The 16,761-nt window shown below is 39.2% G+C and overlaps 1 protein-coding gene across 2 annotated transcripts in view; it reads right to left on the bottom strand.

Annotated features, from left to right (window-relative positions):
• Positions 1-16,761, bottom strand: part of SEC13 (SEC13 homolog, nuclear pore and COPII coat complex component) — a 66,864-nt gene that overhangs the window by 35,709 nt on the left and 14,394 nt on the right. For both annotated transcript variants that reach the window (XM_057555829.1, XM_057555828.1), the window contains exons 4-5: positions 15,490-15,641; positions 14,907-15,040 (exon numbers count right to left, since the gene is read on the bottom strand). In XM_057555829.1, coding sequence (XP_057411812.1) covers positions 14,907-15,040; positions 15,490-15,641 — 286 coding nt within the window. The remainder of the gene's footprint in view (positions 1-14,906; positions 15,041-15,489; positions 15,642-16,761) is intronic.

Raw genomic sequence — 16,761 nt, 5'->3', positions numbered from 1 at the left:
AAACCCCAGAAAAACAACTAAATGAAGTGGAGATAGGCAACCTTCCAGAAAAAGAATTCAGAATAATGATAGTGAAGATGATCCAAGACCTCAGAATAAGAAAGGAGGCAAAGATCGAGAAGATGCAAGAAATGTTTAACAAAGACCTAGAAGAATTAAAGAACAAACAAACAGAGATGAACAATACAATAAGTGAAATGAAAACTACACTAGAAGGAATCAATAGCAGAATAACTGAGTCAGAAGAACTGATAAGTGACCTGGAAGACAGAATGGTGGAATTCACTGCTGCAGAATAGACTAAAGAAAAAAGAATGAAAAGAAATGAAGACAGCCTAAGAGACCTCTGGGACAACATTAAACGCAACAACATTCGCATTATAGGGTTCCCAGAAGGAGAAGAGAGAGAGAAAGGACCAGAGAAAATATCTGAAGAGATTACAGTGGAAAACTTCCCTAACATGAGAAAGGAAATAGCCACCCAAGTCCAGGAAGTGCAGAGAGTCCCAGGCAGGAGAAACCCAAGGAGAAATACACTGAGACACACAGTAATCAAACTGGCAAAAATTAAAGACAAAGAAAAAGTATTGAAAGCAGCAAGGGAAAAACGACAAATAACATATATGGGAACTCCCAAAGGTTACCAGCTGATTTCTCAGCAGAAACTCTACAAGCCAGAAGGGACTGGCATGATATACTTAAAGTGATGAAAGGGAAGAACCTACAACCAAGATTACTCTACCCGGCAAGGATCTCATTCAGATTCGATGGAGAAATCAAAAGCTTTACAGACAAGCAAAAGCTAAGAGAATTCAGCACCACCAAACCAGCTCTACAGCAAATGCTAAAGGAACTTCTCTAAGTGAGAAACACAAGAGAAGAAAAGGACCTACAAAAACAAACCCAAAACAATTAAGAAAATGGTAATAGGAACATACGTATCGATAATTATCTTAAACGTGAATGGATTAAATGCTCCAACTAAAAGACACAGGCTTGCTGAATGGATACAAAAACAAGACCCATATATATGTTGTCTACAAGAGACCCACTTCAGACCTAGGGACACATACAGACTGAAAGTGAGGGGATGGAAAAAGATATTCCATGCAAATGGAAATCAAAAGAAAGCTGGAGTAGCAATACTCATATCAGATAAAACAGACTTTAAAATAAAGAATGTTACAAGAGACAAGGAAGGACACTACATAATGATCAAGGGATCAATCCAAGAAAAAGATATACAATTATAAATATATTTGCACCCAACATAGGAGCACCTCAATACATAAGGCAACTGCTAACAGCTATAAAAGAGGAAATCGACAATAACACAATAATAGTGGGGGACTTTAACACCTCACTTACACCAATGGACAGATCATCCAAAATGAAAATAAATAAGGAAACAGAAGCTTTAAATGACACAATAGACCAGATAGATTTAATTGATATTTATAGGATATTCCATCCCAAAACAGCAGATTACACTTTCTTCTCAAGTGCACACAGAACATTCTCCAGGAGAGATCACATCTTGGGTCACAAATCAAGCCTCAGTAAATTTAAGAAAACTGAAATCCTATCAAGCATCTTTTCTGACCACAACACTATGATATTAGAAATGAATTACAGGGAAAAAAACGTAAAAAACACAAACACATGGAGGCTAAACAATACGTTACTAAATAACCAGGAGATCACTGAAGAAATCAAAGAGGAAATCAAAAAATACCTAGAGACAAATGGCAATGAAAACACGACAATCCAAAACCTATGGGATGCAGCAAAAGCAGTTCTAAGAGGGAAGTTTATAGCTATACAAGCCTACCTAAAGAAACAAGGAAAATCTTAAGTAAACAATCTAACCTTACACCTAAAGAAACTAGAGAAAGAAGAACAAACAAAACCCAAAGTTAGCAGAAGGGAAGAAATCATAAAGATCAGAGCAGAAATAAATGAAATAGAAACAAAGAAAACAATAGCAAAGATCAATAAAACTAAAAGCTGGTTCTTTGAGAAGATAAACAAAACTGATACACCTTTAGCCAGACTCATCAAGAAAAAGAGGGAGAGGACTCAAATCAATAAAATTAGAAATGAAAAAGGAGAAGTTACAACAGACACCGCAGAAATACAAAGCATCCTAAGAGACTACTACAAGCAACTCTATGCCAATAAAATAGACAACCTGGAAGAAATGGACAAATTCTTAGAAAGCTATAACCTTCCAAGACTGAACCAGGAAGAAACAGAAAATAGGAACAGACCAATCACAAGTAATGAAATTGAAACTGTGATTAAAACTCTTCCAACAAACAAAAGTCCAGGACCAGATGGCTTCACAGGTGAATTCTATCAAACATTTAGAGAAGAGCTAACACCTATCCTTCTCAAACTCTTCCAAAAAATTGCAGAGGAAGGAACACTCCCAAACTCATTCTATGAGGCCACCATCACCCTGATACCAAAACCAGACAAAGATACTACAAAAAAAGAAAATTACAGACCAATATCACTGATGAATATAGATGCAAAAATCCTCAACAAAATACTAGCAAACAGAATCCAACAACACAGTAAAAGGATCATACACCACGATCAAGTGGGATTTATCCCAGGGATGCAAGGATTCTTCAATATATGCAAATCAATCAATGTGAGACACCATATTAACAAATTGAAGAATAAAAACCATATGATCATCTCAATAGACGCAGAAAAAGCTTCTGACAAAATTCAACACCCATTTATGATAAAAACTCCCCAGAAAGTGGGCATAGAGGGAACCTACCTCAACATAATAAAGGCCATATACGACAAACCCACAGCAAACATCATTCTCAATGGTGAAAAACTGAAAGCATTTCCTCTAAGATCAGGAATGAGACAAGGATGTCCACTCTCACCACTATTATTCAACGTAGTTTTGGAAGTCCTAGCTACGGCAATTAGAGAAGAAAAAGAAATAAAAGGAATACAAATTGGAAAAGAAGAAGTAAAACTGTCACTGTTTGCAGATGACATGATACTATACATACAGAATCCTAAAAATGCCACCAGAAAACTACTAGAGCTAATCAATGAATTTGGTAAAGTTGCAGGATACAAAATTAATGCACAGAAATCTCTTGCATTCCTAGACACTAACAATGCAAGATCAGAAAGAAATTAAGGAAACAATCCCATTCACCACTGCAACAAAAAGAATAAAGTACCTAGGAATAAACCTACCTAAGGAGGTAAAAGACCTGTACTCAGAAAACTATAAGACACTGATGAAAGAAATCAAAGATGACACAAACAGATGGACAGGTATACCATGTTCTTGGATTGGAAGAATCAATACTGTGAAACTGACTATACTACCCAAAGCAATCTACACATTCAATGCAATCCCTATCAAATCACCAATGGCATTTTTTACGGAACTAGAACAAATCATCTTAAAATTTGTATGGAGACACAAAAGACCCTGAATAGCCAAAGCAGTTTTGAGGGAAAAAAACGGAGCTGGAGGAATCAGACTCCCTGACTTCAGACTATACTACAAAGCTACAGTAATGAAGGCAATATGGTACTGGCACAAAAACAGAAACATCAATCAATGGAACAAGATAGAAAGCCCAGAGAAAAACCCACGCACCTATGGTCAACTAATCTATGACAAAGGAGGCAAAGATATACAATGGAGAAAAGACAGTCTCTTCAATAAGTGGTGCTGGGAAAACTGGACAGCTACATGTAAAAGAATGAAATTAGAATACTCCCTAACACCATACACAAAAACAAACTCAAAATGGATTCGAGACCTAAATGTAAGACCGGACACTATAAAACTCTTAGAAGAAAACATAGGAAGAACACTCTTTGACATAAATCACAGCAAGATCTTTTTGGATCCACCTCCTAGAGTAATGGATATAAAAACAAAAATAAACAAATGGGACCTAATGAAACTTCAAAGCTTTTGCACAGCAAAGGAAACCATAAACAAGACAAAAAGACAACCCTCAGAATGGGAGAAAGTATTTGCAAATGAATCAACGGACAAAGGATTAATCTCCAAAATATATAAACAGCTCATGCAGCTCAATATTAAAGAAACAAAGAACCCAATCCAAAAATGGGCAGAAGAGCTAAATAGACATTTCTCCAAAGAAGACATACAGATGGCCAAGAAGCATATGAAAAGATGCTCAACATCGCTAATTATTATAGAAATGCGAATCAAAACTATAATGAGGTATCACCTCACACCAGTTAGAATGGGCATCATCAGAAAATCTACAAACAAATGCTGGAGAGGGTGTGGAGAAAAGGGAACCCTCTTGCACTGTTGGTGGGAATGTAAGTTGATACAGCCACTAAGGAGAACAATATGGAGGTTCCATAAAAAACTAAAAATAGAATTACCATATGACCCAGCAATCCCACTACTGGGCATATCCCCAGAGAAAACCGTAATTCAAAAAGACACATGCACCCCAATGTTCACTGCAGCACTATTTACAATAGCCAGGTCATGGAAGCAACCTAAATGCCCATCGACAGATGCATGGATAAAGAAGTTGTGGTACATATATACAATGGAATATTACTCAGCTATAAAAAGGAATGAAATTGAGTCATTTGTTGAGACGTGGATGGATCTAGAGACTGTCATACAGAGTGAAGTAAGTCAGAAAGAGAAAAAGAAATATCGTATATTAATGCATGTATATGGAACCTAGGAAAATGGCACAGATGAACCAGTTTGCAGGGCAGAAGTTGAGACACAGATGTAGAGAACAAACGTATGGACACCAAGGGGGGAAAACTGCGGTGGGGTGGGGATGGTGGTGTGCTAAATTGGGCGATTGGGATTGACATGTATACAGTGATGTGTATAAAACTGATGACTGATTAAAAAATAAATAAATAAAATATATATCTTTTAAAAAAATGTAGAGCTTTAGAATGGGTTCAAACTTAAGTTGTAATCAACTTAAAATAGACTATTAATATGGATTGTTATATATGTAAACTTCATTGTAAGGACAAAGGAAAAACCTATAGTAGATACACAAAAGATAATGAGAAAGGAATGTAAGCGTACCATTAAAGGTCATCAAACCACAAAGGAAGAGAGCAAAAGAACTATAAAAAGCCAGAAAAAACCAAAATGGCAATAAGTACATACCTATCAATAATTACTTTAAATGTAAATGGACTAAATTCTCCAATCAAAAGACATCATAGAGTGGCTGACTGGATTTAAAAAACAAGAACCATCTGTATGCTGCCTATAAGAGACTCACTTCAAATTTAAGGACACACACAGACTGAAAAAAGAAGGGATGGAAAAAGATATTCCATGCAAATGGAAACCAAAAAAGCTGGGGTAGCTATACTTATATCAGACAAAATAGACTCTAATACAGGGACTGTAATAAGAGACAAAGAAGGGCATTAGATAATGATAAAGGAGTCATTTCAACAAGAGGATGTAACATTTGTAAACATTTATGCACTCAACACAGGAAAACCAAAATATATAAAGCAAATACTAACAGACTTAAAAGGAGATATAGGCAGCAATATCATAATAGTAGGGTTATGTCAATGGATAGATCATCCAGACAGAAAATAGCCTTAAAGGACACATTAGACCAGATGGACTTTACAGATATATAGAGAACATTCCATTCAACAGTAGCAGAATACAGGCATACCTCACTTTATTGTGTCTTGTTTCATTGCGCTTGATAGATACTGAGTTCTTCACAAACTGAAGGTTGTGGCAACCCTACGTCAAGCAAGTCAATTGGCATCATTTTTCCAACAGCATTTACTCACTTCCTGTCTGTGTGTCACATTTTGGTAATTCTCGTAATATTTCAAACTTATTATTACATTTGTTTTGGTGACCTGTGATGAGTGATCTTTGATGTTACTGATGCAAAAAGATTATGACTTGCTAAAGGCTCAGATGATGGTTTTAGCTTTTTCACCTATAAAGCATTTTTAAATTAAAGTATGTACATTGTTTTAGACATGATGATATTATTGTACAGTCAGTAGACTAGTAGAGTTTAAACATAACTTTTATGTGCACTGGGAAATCAGAAAATTCATGTGACTCCCTTTATTGTGATATTCGCTTTATTGTGGTGGTCTGGAACTGAACCTGCACTATCTCCATGGTATGCCTGTATACTTTCTTCTCAAGTACACATGGAACATTATCCAGGATAGATCATATGTTAGGCCAAAAAAAGTCTTAATAAATTTAAGAAGACTGAAATCCTATCAAGCATCTTTTCTGACCACAATGATATGAAACTAGAAATCAATTACAAGAAGAAAACTGGAAAATCCACAAATATGTGTAGAATAAACAACATGTTACTGAACAACCAATGGGTTAACAAAGAAATCAAAAGAGTAATAGAAAAATACTTTCAGACAACTGAAAATGGAAATACAACACACCAAAATTTATCGGATGCAGTAAAAGTAGTTCTAAGAGGGAAGTTCACAGCAATAAATACCCACCTGAAAAACAAACAGACAAACAAGGTCTCAAAAACACCCTAACTTTACATCTCAAGGAACCAGAAAAAGAATAACAAATGAAGCCCAGTTAGTGGAAGGAAGGAAACAACAAAAATCAGAGCAGAAATAAATGAAATACAGACTGATACCACAAAAATACAAAGGATCATCAGAGTCCACTATGAACAATAATATGCAAACAAATGACAACCTAGAAGTAATGGATAAATTCCTAGAAACACAGAACATTCCAAGACTGAATCATGAAGAAACAGAAAATCTAAACGGGCCAATAACTATGAACAAAGATGATAAAATCCTCAACAAAATACCAGCAAACCAAATTCAACAATACATTAAAAGGATCATACACCATGATCAAATCAGATGTATTCAAGGGATGCAAGGTTGGTTTACCACCCACAAATCAATCCAGGTGATACACAACATTAACAAAATGAAGGATAAAAATCATAATTATCTCAATAGATGCAGAAAAAGCATTTGAGTAAACTCAGCATCCATTTACGATAAAACTCTCAACGAAGTGGGTATAGAAGGTATGTACCTCAACATAATAGAGGCCACATATGGCAAACCCATAGCTAACATCATACTCAATAGTGAAAAGCTGAAAGCTTTTCCTCTATGATCAGGAACAGGACAAAGATGTCCATGCTTGCCACTTTTACTCATTAAAGTATTGGAAGTCCCAACCAGAGCAATCAAGCAAGAAAAAGAAATAAAAGCCATCCAAATTGGAAAGGAAAAAGTAAAACTGTCAGTATTTGGAGATGACATGATATTATATATAGAACATCCTCAAGACTCCACCAAAAAACTGTTAGAAATAATAAATGAATTTAATAAAGCTGCAGGAAACAAAATCAATGTACAAAAATCTCTTGCATTTCTATACACTAACAATGAACTATCAGAAAAGAAATCATGAAAACAATCCATTTACAATTGCATCAAAAAGAATAAAATACCTAGGAATAAATTTAACCAATGAGGGGAAAGACCTGTACACTGAGGACAATGATGAAAGAAATTAAAGACAACACAAATGAAAGATATCCGTCCACATGGATTGGAAGAAATAATATTGCTGAAGTGTCCATACTACCCAAAGCAATCTACAGATTCCATGCAATTTCTATCAAAATTCCAATGCCATTTTTCACAGAACAATCCTAAAATTTAAATTGTTTGTTTAGAACAAACAATCCTAAAATTTGTATGGAATCACAAAAGACCCCTTTATTAAAAAGATACAGTGATCAAACAGTATGGTATTGGCATTAAAAACAGACACATACTCTTTACAACACTGTTACTGGCTATCTACAATTTACTTTTCTACCTGATATTTTCTACCATCACTAAAATGTAAAAAAGAAAAACCAAAACCAAAAACAAAAAAACAAACAAAAAACCAACCAGACACATAGATCAATGGAACATAACAGAGAACCCAGAAATAAACCCATGCATATGTGGCCAATTAATTTATGATAAAGGAGCCAAGAATATACAATGGGGAAAGGACAGTCTCTTCAACAGACAGTGTTGGGAAAACTTGACAGCCACAAACAAAAGAACAAAACTGGACCACTATCTTACACTGTACATAAAAATGAACTCAAAATGGATTAAAGAATGTGAGACGTGAAGCCATAAAACTCCTAGAGGCAAACACAGGTGCTAAGCTCCTTGACACTGATCTTGGTGATGATTTTCTGGGCCTGACTCCAAAAGCAAAGGCAACGTAAGCAAAAATAAGGGGAACTACATCAAACAAAAAGCTTCTGTACAGCAAAATAAATCATCAACAAAGTGAAAAGGCAACCTACGGAATGGGAAAAAATATTTGCAAATTATGTATCTAATAAGGGGTCAATATCAAAAATATAAAAGAACTCACACAACTCAATAGTAAAACCAAATAATACAACTTAAAAATGGCAGAGGATCTGAATATATGGTTTTCCCAAGAAGATACACAGATGGGTCAACAAGTACATAAAAAGATGCTCAACATCACTAATCATCAGGGAAATGCAAATCAAAACCACAATGAGATATCACCTCACATCTGTCAAGAATAGCTATTATCAAACAGCCAAGAAACAGCAAGTGTGGAGAAAAGGGAACCTCTTTGTGCACAGTTGGTGAGAATGTAAATTGGTGCAGCCACTATGGAAAACAGTACGGAGGGTCCTCAAAAAATGAAAAAGAGAACTATCTTATGACCCAGCAATTCCACTTCTGGCTACTTACACCAAAAAACAAACAAAAACCCAACAAAACCCCCTTAATTCAAAATATATCTGCACCCCCCACGCTCACTGCAGCATTATTTATAATAGCCAAGACATGCAAACAAGCTAAGTGTCCATCAATGGATGAATGGATAAATAGGTGGGGTGTGTACACACACACAGAGGAATATTATTCAGCCATAAAAAAGAATGAAATCTTACCATCTGCAACAACATGGATGGTCCTTGAGGGCATAATGCTAAGTGAAATAAGTCAGAAAGAAAAAATCAAAAACTGTATGATCTCACTTACATGTGAAATTAATAAAAACCCCCAAGCTCATGGATACAAAGAACAGATTGGTGGTTTCCAGAGGTGGGGATGAGGGATGGGCAAAATGGGTGAAAGAGGTCAAAAGGTACAACCTTTCAGTTATAACAGCCTATAGGCTCCAGTGCCGGGACGCTTCAGGCTAAACAACCAACAGGGTGGGAACACAGCCCCACCCATCAGCATACAGGCTGCCAAGTCTTCCTGAGCCCACAGCCGGCCCTGCCCACCAGAGGTACAAGACCCAGCTCCGTCCACCAGTCCCTCCCATCAAGAAGCCTGCAGAAGCCTCTCAGACCAGCCTCATCCACCAGAAGCAAGAAGAACTACAACCCTGCAGCCTGCAGAACAGAAAACTCAATCACAGAAAGTTAGACAAAATGAGATGGCAGAGGAATACGTCCCAGACAAAGGAACAAGATAAAACCCCAGAACAACAACTAAGTGAAGTGGAGATAGGCAATATACCCAAAAAAGAATTCAGAGTAATGATAGTAAAGATGATCCAAGATCTTGGAAAAAGAACGGAGGCACAGACTGAGAAGATACAAGAAATGTTTAATAAAGGGCTAGAAGATCTAAAGAACAAAGAGAGATGAAAAATACAATAACTGAAATGAAAAATACACTAGAAGGAATCAATAGCAGAAGAAGTGAGGCAGAAGAACGCTTAAGTGAGCTGGAAGACGGAATGGTGGAAATCACTGCCACGGAACAGAATAAAGAAAAAAGAATGAAAAGAAATGAGGACAGTCTAAAAGACCTCTGCCACAACATTAGATGCACCAACTTCATATTATGGGAGTCCCAGAAGGAGAAGAGAGAGAGAAAGGACCTGAGAAAATATTTGAAGAGATAATAGCTGAAAACTTCCCTAACATGGGAAAGGAAAGTCACCCAGGTGCAGGAAGTGCAGAGTCCCAGGCAGAATAAACCCAAGGAGGAACAGGCTGAGACACATAATAATCAAATTGACAAAAATTAAAGACAGAGAAAATATTACAAGCAACAAGGGAAAAAAAAATAACACACAAGGGGAATTCCCATAAGGTTATCAGCTGATTTTTAAGCAGAAACCCTGCAGGCCAGAAGGGAGTGGCACAATATATTTAAAGTGATGAAAGGGAAGAACCTACAACCAAGAATACTGTACCCAGCAAGGCTCTCATTCAGATTCAATGGAGAAATCACAAGCTTTACTGACAAGCAAAAGCTAAGAGATTTCAGCACCACCAGACAGCTTTGCAATAAATGCTAGAGGAACTTCTCTAGGCGTGGGAAAAAACGGCCACAACTAGTAACAGGAAAATTACGAATAGAAAAGCTCACCGGTAAAGGCAAACATACAGTAAAGGTAGGAAATCATCCACACACAAATATGACATCAAAACTAGCAATCATGAGAAGAGGAGAGGACAAATGTAGGATACTGGAAATGCATTTAAAATGCAAAGACCAGCAACTTAAAACAACCTTGTTTATATATAGACCGCTATATCAAAACCTCATGGTAACCACAAACTGAAAATCTACAATAGATACACACACAAAAAAGAAAAAGGAATCCAAACGCAACACTAAAGTTAGTCATCAAATCACAAGAGAAAAACAAAAGAGGACAGGGAGAAAAAAGACCTACAAAAACAAATCCACAACAATTAGCAAAATGGCAGTAAGAACATACATATCAGTAATTACCTTAAACATAAGCGGATTAAATGCTCCAACCAAAAGACACAGACTGGCTGAATGGATACAAACTTTCAGTTATAAAATAAGTTAAGTTATGGTGATGTGATGTACAGCTTGGCGACTAGTTAACACCTCAATAAAAAAAAGAAGTGATTAGTTAATACCTCAATAAAAAAAAGAAGTGATTAAAAAGATAATTATTGGTAAAAAAGAGAATGATCACATCTATCCTCCCCAAGTTTCCTGGGATCCCTTTGCAATCCATCTCTGCCGCCCACACCCCCACGCTTAGCAACCACTGATCTGCTGTCACTACAGTTTGCTTTTCCATGCTATGAAATCACAGTATGTACTTTTTGTCTGATTTTTTTCCAGTCAGCATAATTATTTTAAAATTCATTTATCTTGTGTTTATCAATAGTCATTTCTTTTTATTGCTAGGTAGCATTTCTGTAGTATGGATATACCACAATTTGTTGACTCATTCACCTGTTCATACACATTTGGATTATTTCCAGGTTTTGGCTATTAAAGTTGCTATGAACTTTTGTATATAAGTCTTTGTGTGAACTTGAAAGTCAACTTTGCTAGTTATAAATCCTTGGCTCACACGTTCTTTCCTTGAGTATTGTAAATGTGTTCTCCATTTTCTCATGCACATATCATTGCTGTTGAAAAGCCAGATAATCCAATTGTTTCCCTTTTAAGTTACATGGCTCCTTTTGCCTAGATGCCCAAAGGACTTTTTTTTTTTTCCTTTAAGGCCAGTAATTTCACTATACTTAGGTCTTTTTGCTGGTGATTCTGGGTTGGTAGTCTTAAGTATAGGGTATGCTCTATATGTAGTTTCAAATATTGTTTTAAATTTTAAGGTAGTTTTCTTGAATCAGTTTTTAGTATCTGTTCTGTTTTCTTCTTCTGGACTCCTAATATTCACGTTTGATCTCTGCTTGTCTTCACTTTTTGTCAAAATCTTTTTATTTCTTCATTTTTTCTTTTTTTCCTTTTTTACACTATTTCTCTTAAAGCATTATCTGTTGTGTTTATTTGCTCTGGTATTCCTTCTAGTTTAGTCTTTATTTATGAAATAATTTTTAATTTCTAACTCTTTCCTGAGTTCTGTCACCTCATTTCTTCAGAGTCTTTCTAATTTTGATTTATGCTATTTTTTAATGTCTTATGTCATTTAAAAAAGTCTCTTAGCTTGATTGGAAATAGTGGGTGACAACTGGTTCTGTTTTTGTGGGCATGTCTTTCTTTCACTGCCTGTGAGAATGTTATTCTGCATATTCATTTTTTCTTAAAAGAAAAAACTTTCTTAAAGGAAAACTTTTGAGATTTCACCTCAAATACTTTTTCGTTATTTTTAAGTGAAATTAGTTTTCCTGATCAAATGAGGTTCAGGAAAGCCTTTCTAAGTCCAGAAGTGTCTGTTTTTGTGTAGTGGTAACAAATGTGACAGCTTGCTTCTGGGATTTCCTGGCTCTGTTCCTCTCCCCCACTTTGGTCTACATCCTCTCTTTCCTTTCAGTGTGTGTCCCTCTCTGGCTCTGTGTCCCTCTGCTCACGAGGGGAACTATTGTGGAAGCAAGCCCAGTGGCTCATGAGGGTCCGATTTCCCCAAGTCCCTTTAGTCTTTCTTTTGGTGGGCTCCCTGCACTCACCTGGTATGAGGTCATGCAACCCCCAGGCCCCATGTCAGTTCTCCAAAGAAGAGATACAAATAGCCAATAAGCACATGAAAAGATGCCCAACACCATTAGTCATTGGAGAAATGCAAATCGAAACCATGATGAGGTACTACTTCACACCCACTTGGATGGCTATCATCAAAAAGAAGACAACAAGTGTTGGCAAGGATGTGGCGAAACTGAAATCCTCATACACTGCTGGCAGGAATGTAAAATGGTGCAGTTAATTTGGATAACACTTAGCAGTACTTCAAAAAGTGAAACACAGAGATTCCATGACTTGGCAATTCTACTCCCAAGTAGTTACCCAAGAAAGTTAAAAACACAAAAACGGACACACAAACGTTTGTAGGAGCATTATTCATAATAGCTAAAAATGATCACTAACTGATGAATGGCAAAATAAAATGTGTGTATTCACACAATGGAATATTATTCAGCCATAAAAAGGAATGAAGCACCGATACATGCTATGATATGGATGAACCTTGAAAACATGCGACGTGAAAGAAGTCAGTCACAAAAGACCACATACTGTATAATTCCATTTACAGGAAATGTCCAGAATAGGCAAATCCATAGAGACAGAGGCAGATTAGCGTTGCTTGGGGCTAGGGGTAGGGTGGGGTGGAGAGTAACTGCTAATGGGGTTTCTTTTTGGGTGATGAAAAAGATCTGGATATTAGCAGTGAGAGCTGTACAACTTCGTGAGTATATTAAAAACTACAGAACTGTATACTTCTAAGAAAGGGTGAATTTTATGATATGTGAATTTTATCTTAATTAAAAAAAAAGTTACAGACAAAAGTACAAAATTCCTGTTCTCAAACAGCTGCTGTTCACCAACCGGCCAGCTATGCTTTCCAGTGAACACCTGTTGGCTCTTCTGGGGGTACTCCTCAGGTGTGCTAGAAGGCATCCCATTACTTCTTCCTCCTGCTCGGATGCCAATACCTCGCAGTCTTGCGGTTGTCAGTGGTCCATTGCTCTCTGCTTGTATTTTGGAGTTTGTGGAAATACCTTGCTACCCAGTTTTGTTGTTAACTGTTGTTCAGGAGGTTTTGGTTTCGCTACCTAGTTGCTCTGCTGGTTTCTATGCAAAGATTGGAAAAGACTCAAGCACTATGTTGCCATTCCCCACCATCTTCCCAGAAGCCTCTCAGCCTATTCAGTTTTGCAAGTTATTCAGCAGATGGGGATCACAGGGTCCCAAGTAACAAGACCCTGAGACAGGCTCCTGGGGCCTTGAAGGCTGGGCAGGCTGTTGACCCCCTGAATTTGAGAACTGCAAAAGTACAGTGTCAAACTTGGGGCTGCTGACTTCCATCTGGGTAGTTTTCAGAAGTGCTGGGGCCATGAAAGCTGGACTGCTGTGTAGGCAGAAGGTACATGGATTCCAGGGTTCTAACCTCAGCACAGTACCTTCTCTAAGTCGCTTACTTTTTCTAAGCCTCACTTACCTAATCATAAAATGAGAACAGGACTGGTTACCTTGCAAATCTGTACATTTGTTATTTTTTCCTTCATTCACAAACATTTGAGAGGATTACATGACATACAACAGACGCTCAATAAATGTGAGATTTCACCTCACTGTCCACCGTGCTTTCTTTCTTTCTTTTTTAAAATTTACTTAATTTACTTTATTTTTGGCCGCGCTGGGTCTTTGTTGCTGTGTGCGGGCTTTCTCTAGTTGCGGTGAGCGGGGGCTATTCTTCATTGTGGTATGTGGGCTTCTCATAGCGGTGGCTTCTCTTGTTGCGGAGCATGGGCTCTAGGTGCGTGGGCTTCAGTAGTTGTGGTGCACGGGCTCAGTAGTTGTGGCGCACAGGCTTAGCTGCTCCGCGGCATGTGGGATCTTCCTGGATGAGGGCTTGAACCCGTGTCCCCTACATTAGCAGGTGGATTCTTAACCACTGTGCCACCAGGGAAGCCCCACTGTGCTTTCCTGACTGTTTTAACCTTAATGTCCAATGACTACAAGTAGAGAACTAAATTCCTGTGATGATTTTTACCACCACTCAGTTCCAGGGGTCCCAATGACCACTGCAGGCCATGTCAACTTGAGGTGTCCATAGCAAGAGTGGCAGTTAGGCAGCCTAGTGCTGCCACCTTGCCAGTGCCCTGGCCCTCCACGACTTGGAGGAACCAGTGCCAACCCTGCCATGGGCTGAATGAGGCTGGTGCAAACTGGCCTCCCTGGATGCAGCCTGTCTGGCTTCAGAGCAGAGAGGCTCAGAGCTGCTCTCCCAAGCATGTCTGATCAGCAGCCCCCTCCCCTGGCCCACTGCACAGCAGTGACACTGTTCCTGCCACTCTCTAAGGAGTGAACAGGGGACACGTGGTGAGGCCACAGAGCTACCCCCTATACACAGGAAGGGTGTGACTTACAGTGTGAGCATTGTTGATCTTCTTCACTTCCCACTGGCCCAGCCCAGTGTAAGTCAGCAGAGAGATGGCCCCATCCGAGCTCCCACAAGCCAGGATCAGGCCGTAGTCATGGGGGGCCCAGCACACAGAGTTTACTGCAGGAAGGAGGGAGGCACAGTGAGCGGACTTTCAGTTCTGAGACTTACTGTTTTACTAAATTTCCAAAAAAAAAAAATTGTAGGGATCACCAGGGGGAGGTTGTAATTTTGTCAATTAAGGAGATTTAAAAAACCCATCACTAACATCATCATAAACTAAAGCCTATCTTATAATCTGAGAACAAGGCCAGTACTTAAAATGAATAAACCTTAAAAAACCAAAAATCTCGCTATGTTGTCTTTGCTTTTCTCATTTTGCTTTGGATTGGCTTTAGGTCTTAAGGCCTTACCTCTGCTGTGGACAGAGTAACAGAAAAGCAACTGAAGCCCAAGGGACAAACGAGGAGCATCACAAGGGGAAAGCCGAGCGTTAGCCAAGACAGAGGACTCCCCCTCTCCCCCAGGGCCCCTCTGCCCGCCGCCCTCTCCCGCCACACTCAGTGTACCTGAGGAGTCGTGTCCCGTGTGCTCATGCGTCTTCTCCCAGGTGCCATTTTCCTCTTTCCAGATAATGACTTTCCGGTCGTAGGAGCACGATGCCAGGACATTGCCATACATGGGATGGGCCCAGGCCACTTGCCACACAGGACCCTCATGACTGCAAGGGGAGAGGGTCAGAGGTTGCTCAAATGGGCCAAAGGAACCCACAGTGCTCTGCCAGCCACTACTTTGGACAGAAGTGAATGGCTTCTCAGGACAGAACTGCCTAAAAATTTCAAAAAGGAGAGCTGTGTATAATGTCACTCCAAAAGGGACCGTCATTGGGCAGTGAGGACCCTGAGGCCGAAGGCGAGTCAGCCCCTCTGTCCCGACCCGGCAGAGCCCTCACCTACCCCAGATGGTGGCCAGCATAGCCTACATCTACTGGCATCAGCACAGTCACCAACAGATCCAGGGTTCACCCCCACAAGCGCTCAGGATGTATCTGTAGATGAATCACTACTCATCTTCCCAGACGGTCACCTTCTTGAGGAGGCAGTAACTATTTCCTTTTGATACTTGCCACTACTCTTTTAACTTTTTCAAAAGGCATGTCTCTCTCTTCTCTTCCCATCTCTGTGCGTTCACTTTCTGAGCACGTACCCTGTGCTAGGCTCTGTACTGGGGCCGTCCCTCAGAACAGGGGGCACCCAGCACACAAGAGGTGGATGGCACAGAGGGGATGGGACAGGCTCTTTCACACCCACTCCACACTCACTAGCTGCTTGACTTTAGGCCAGGGCCATATCCTCTCTTTGGCTTTGTCTCTTAATAGAGATGTTAACAAGACTTCTTTCACATGGCGGTCATGAGGGAAATGCTCGTGATAACTCAGTAAAGAGCTTAGAACAGCGCTTGGTACAAGAAAAGGAAAAAACACAAGCTTGATGCCTGTTAGCTCTGAACACTGCTCCCTGCTCACCCATTCAGCCCGGGACTGCTGACACTCAGAGCTCTCCTCCCTCCAGCTGGGACAATGGTCCATCCCCAGTCTCTACAAAGGAGCTGCTAATGAAACTCCTGTAGACTCAAACGTCCTACAACTAGCATAATTTTAACTGAGGGAACAAAGAATGGGGGCCTGAATTTATTACCCTCCAATATTTTTCATACTTTGAGCACAAGAAAAACACAGAGCAGAGGACCGAGTGACAGCAGACGTGCAGCCCCCGCCAGTGCTGGCAGCCAGGCCTCACCCTCAGAGCTCTCCGCTCAGCCACGGGCTACTGGGCAGAGAA

Source organism: Balaenoptera acutorostrata, chromosome 10 (assembly GCF_949987535.1).
Source record: "Balaenoptera acutorostrata chromosome 10, mBalAcu1.1, whole genome shotgun sequence".
NCBI classification, from domain to species: domain Eukaryota; kingdom Metazoa; phylum Chordata; class Mammalia; order Artiodactyla; family Balaenopteridae; genus Balaenoptera; species Balaenoptera acutorostrata.
The sequence above is the reverse complement of the archived record's forward strand: the minus strand, read 5'-3'. Positions and strand labels throughout refer to the sequence as shown.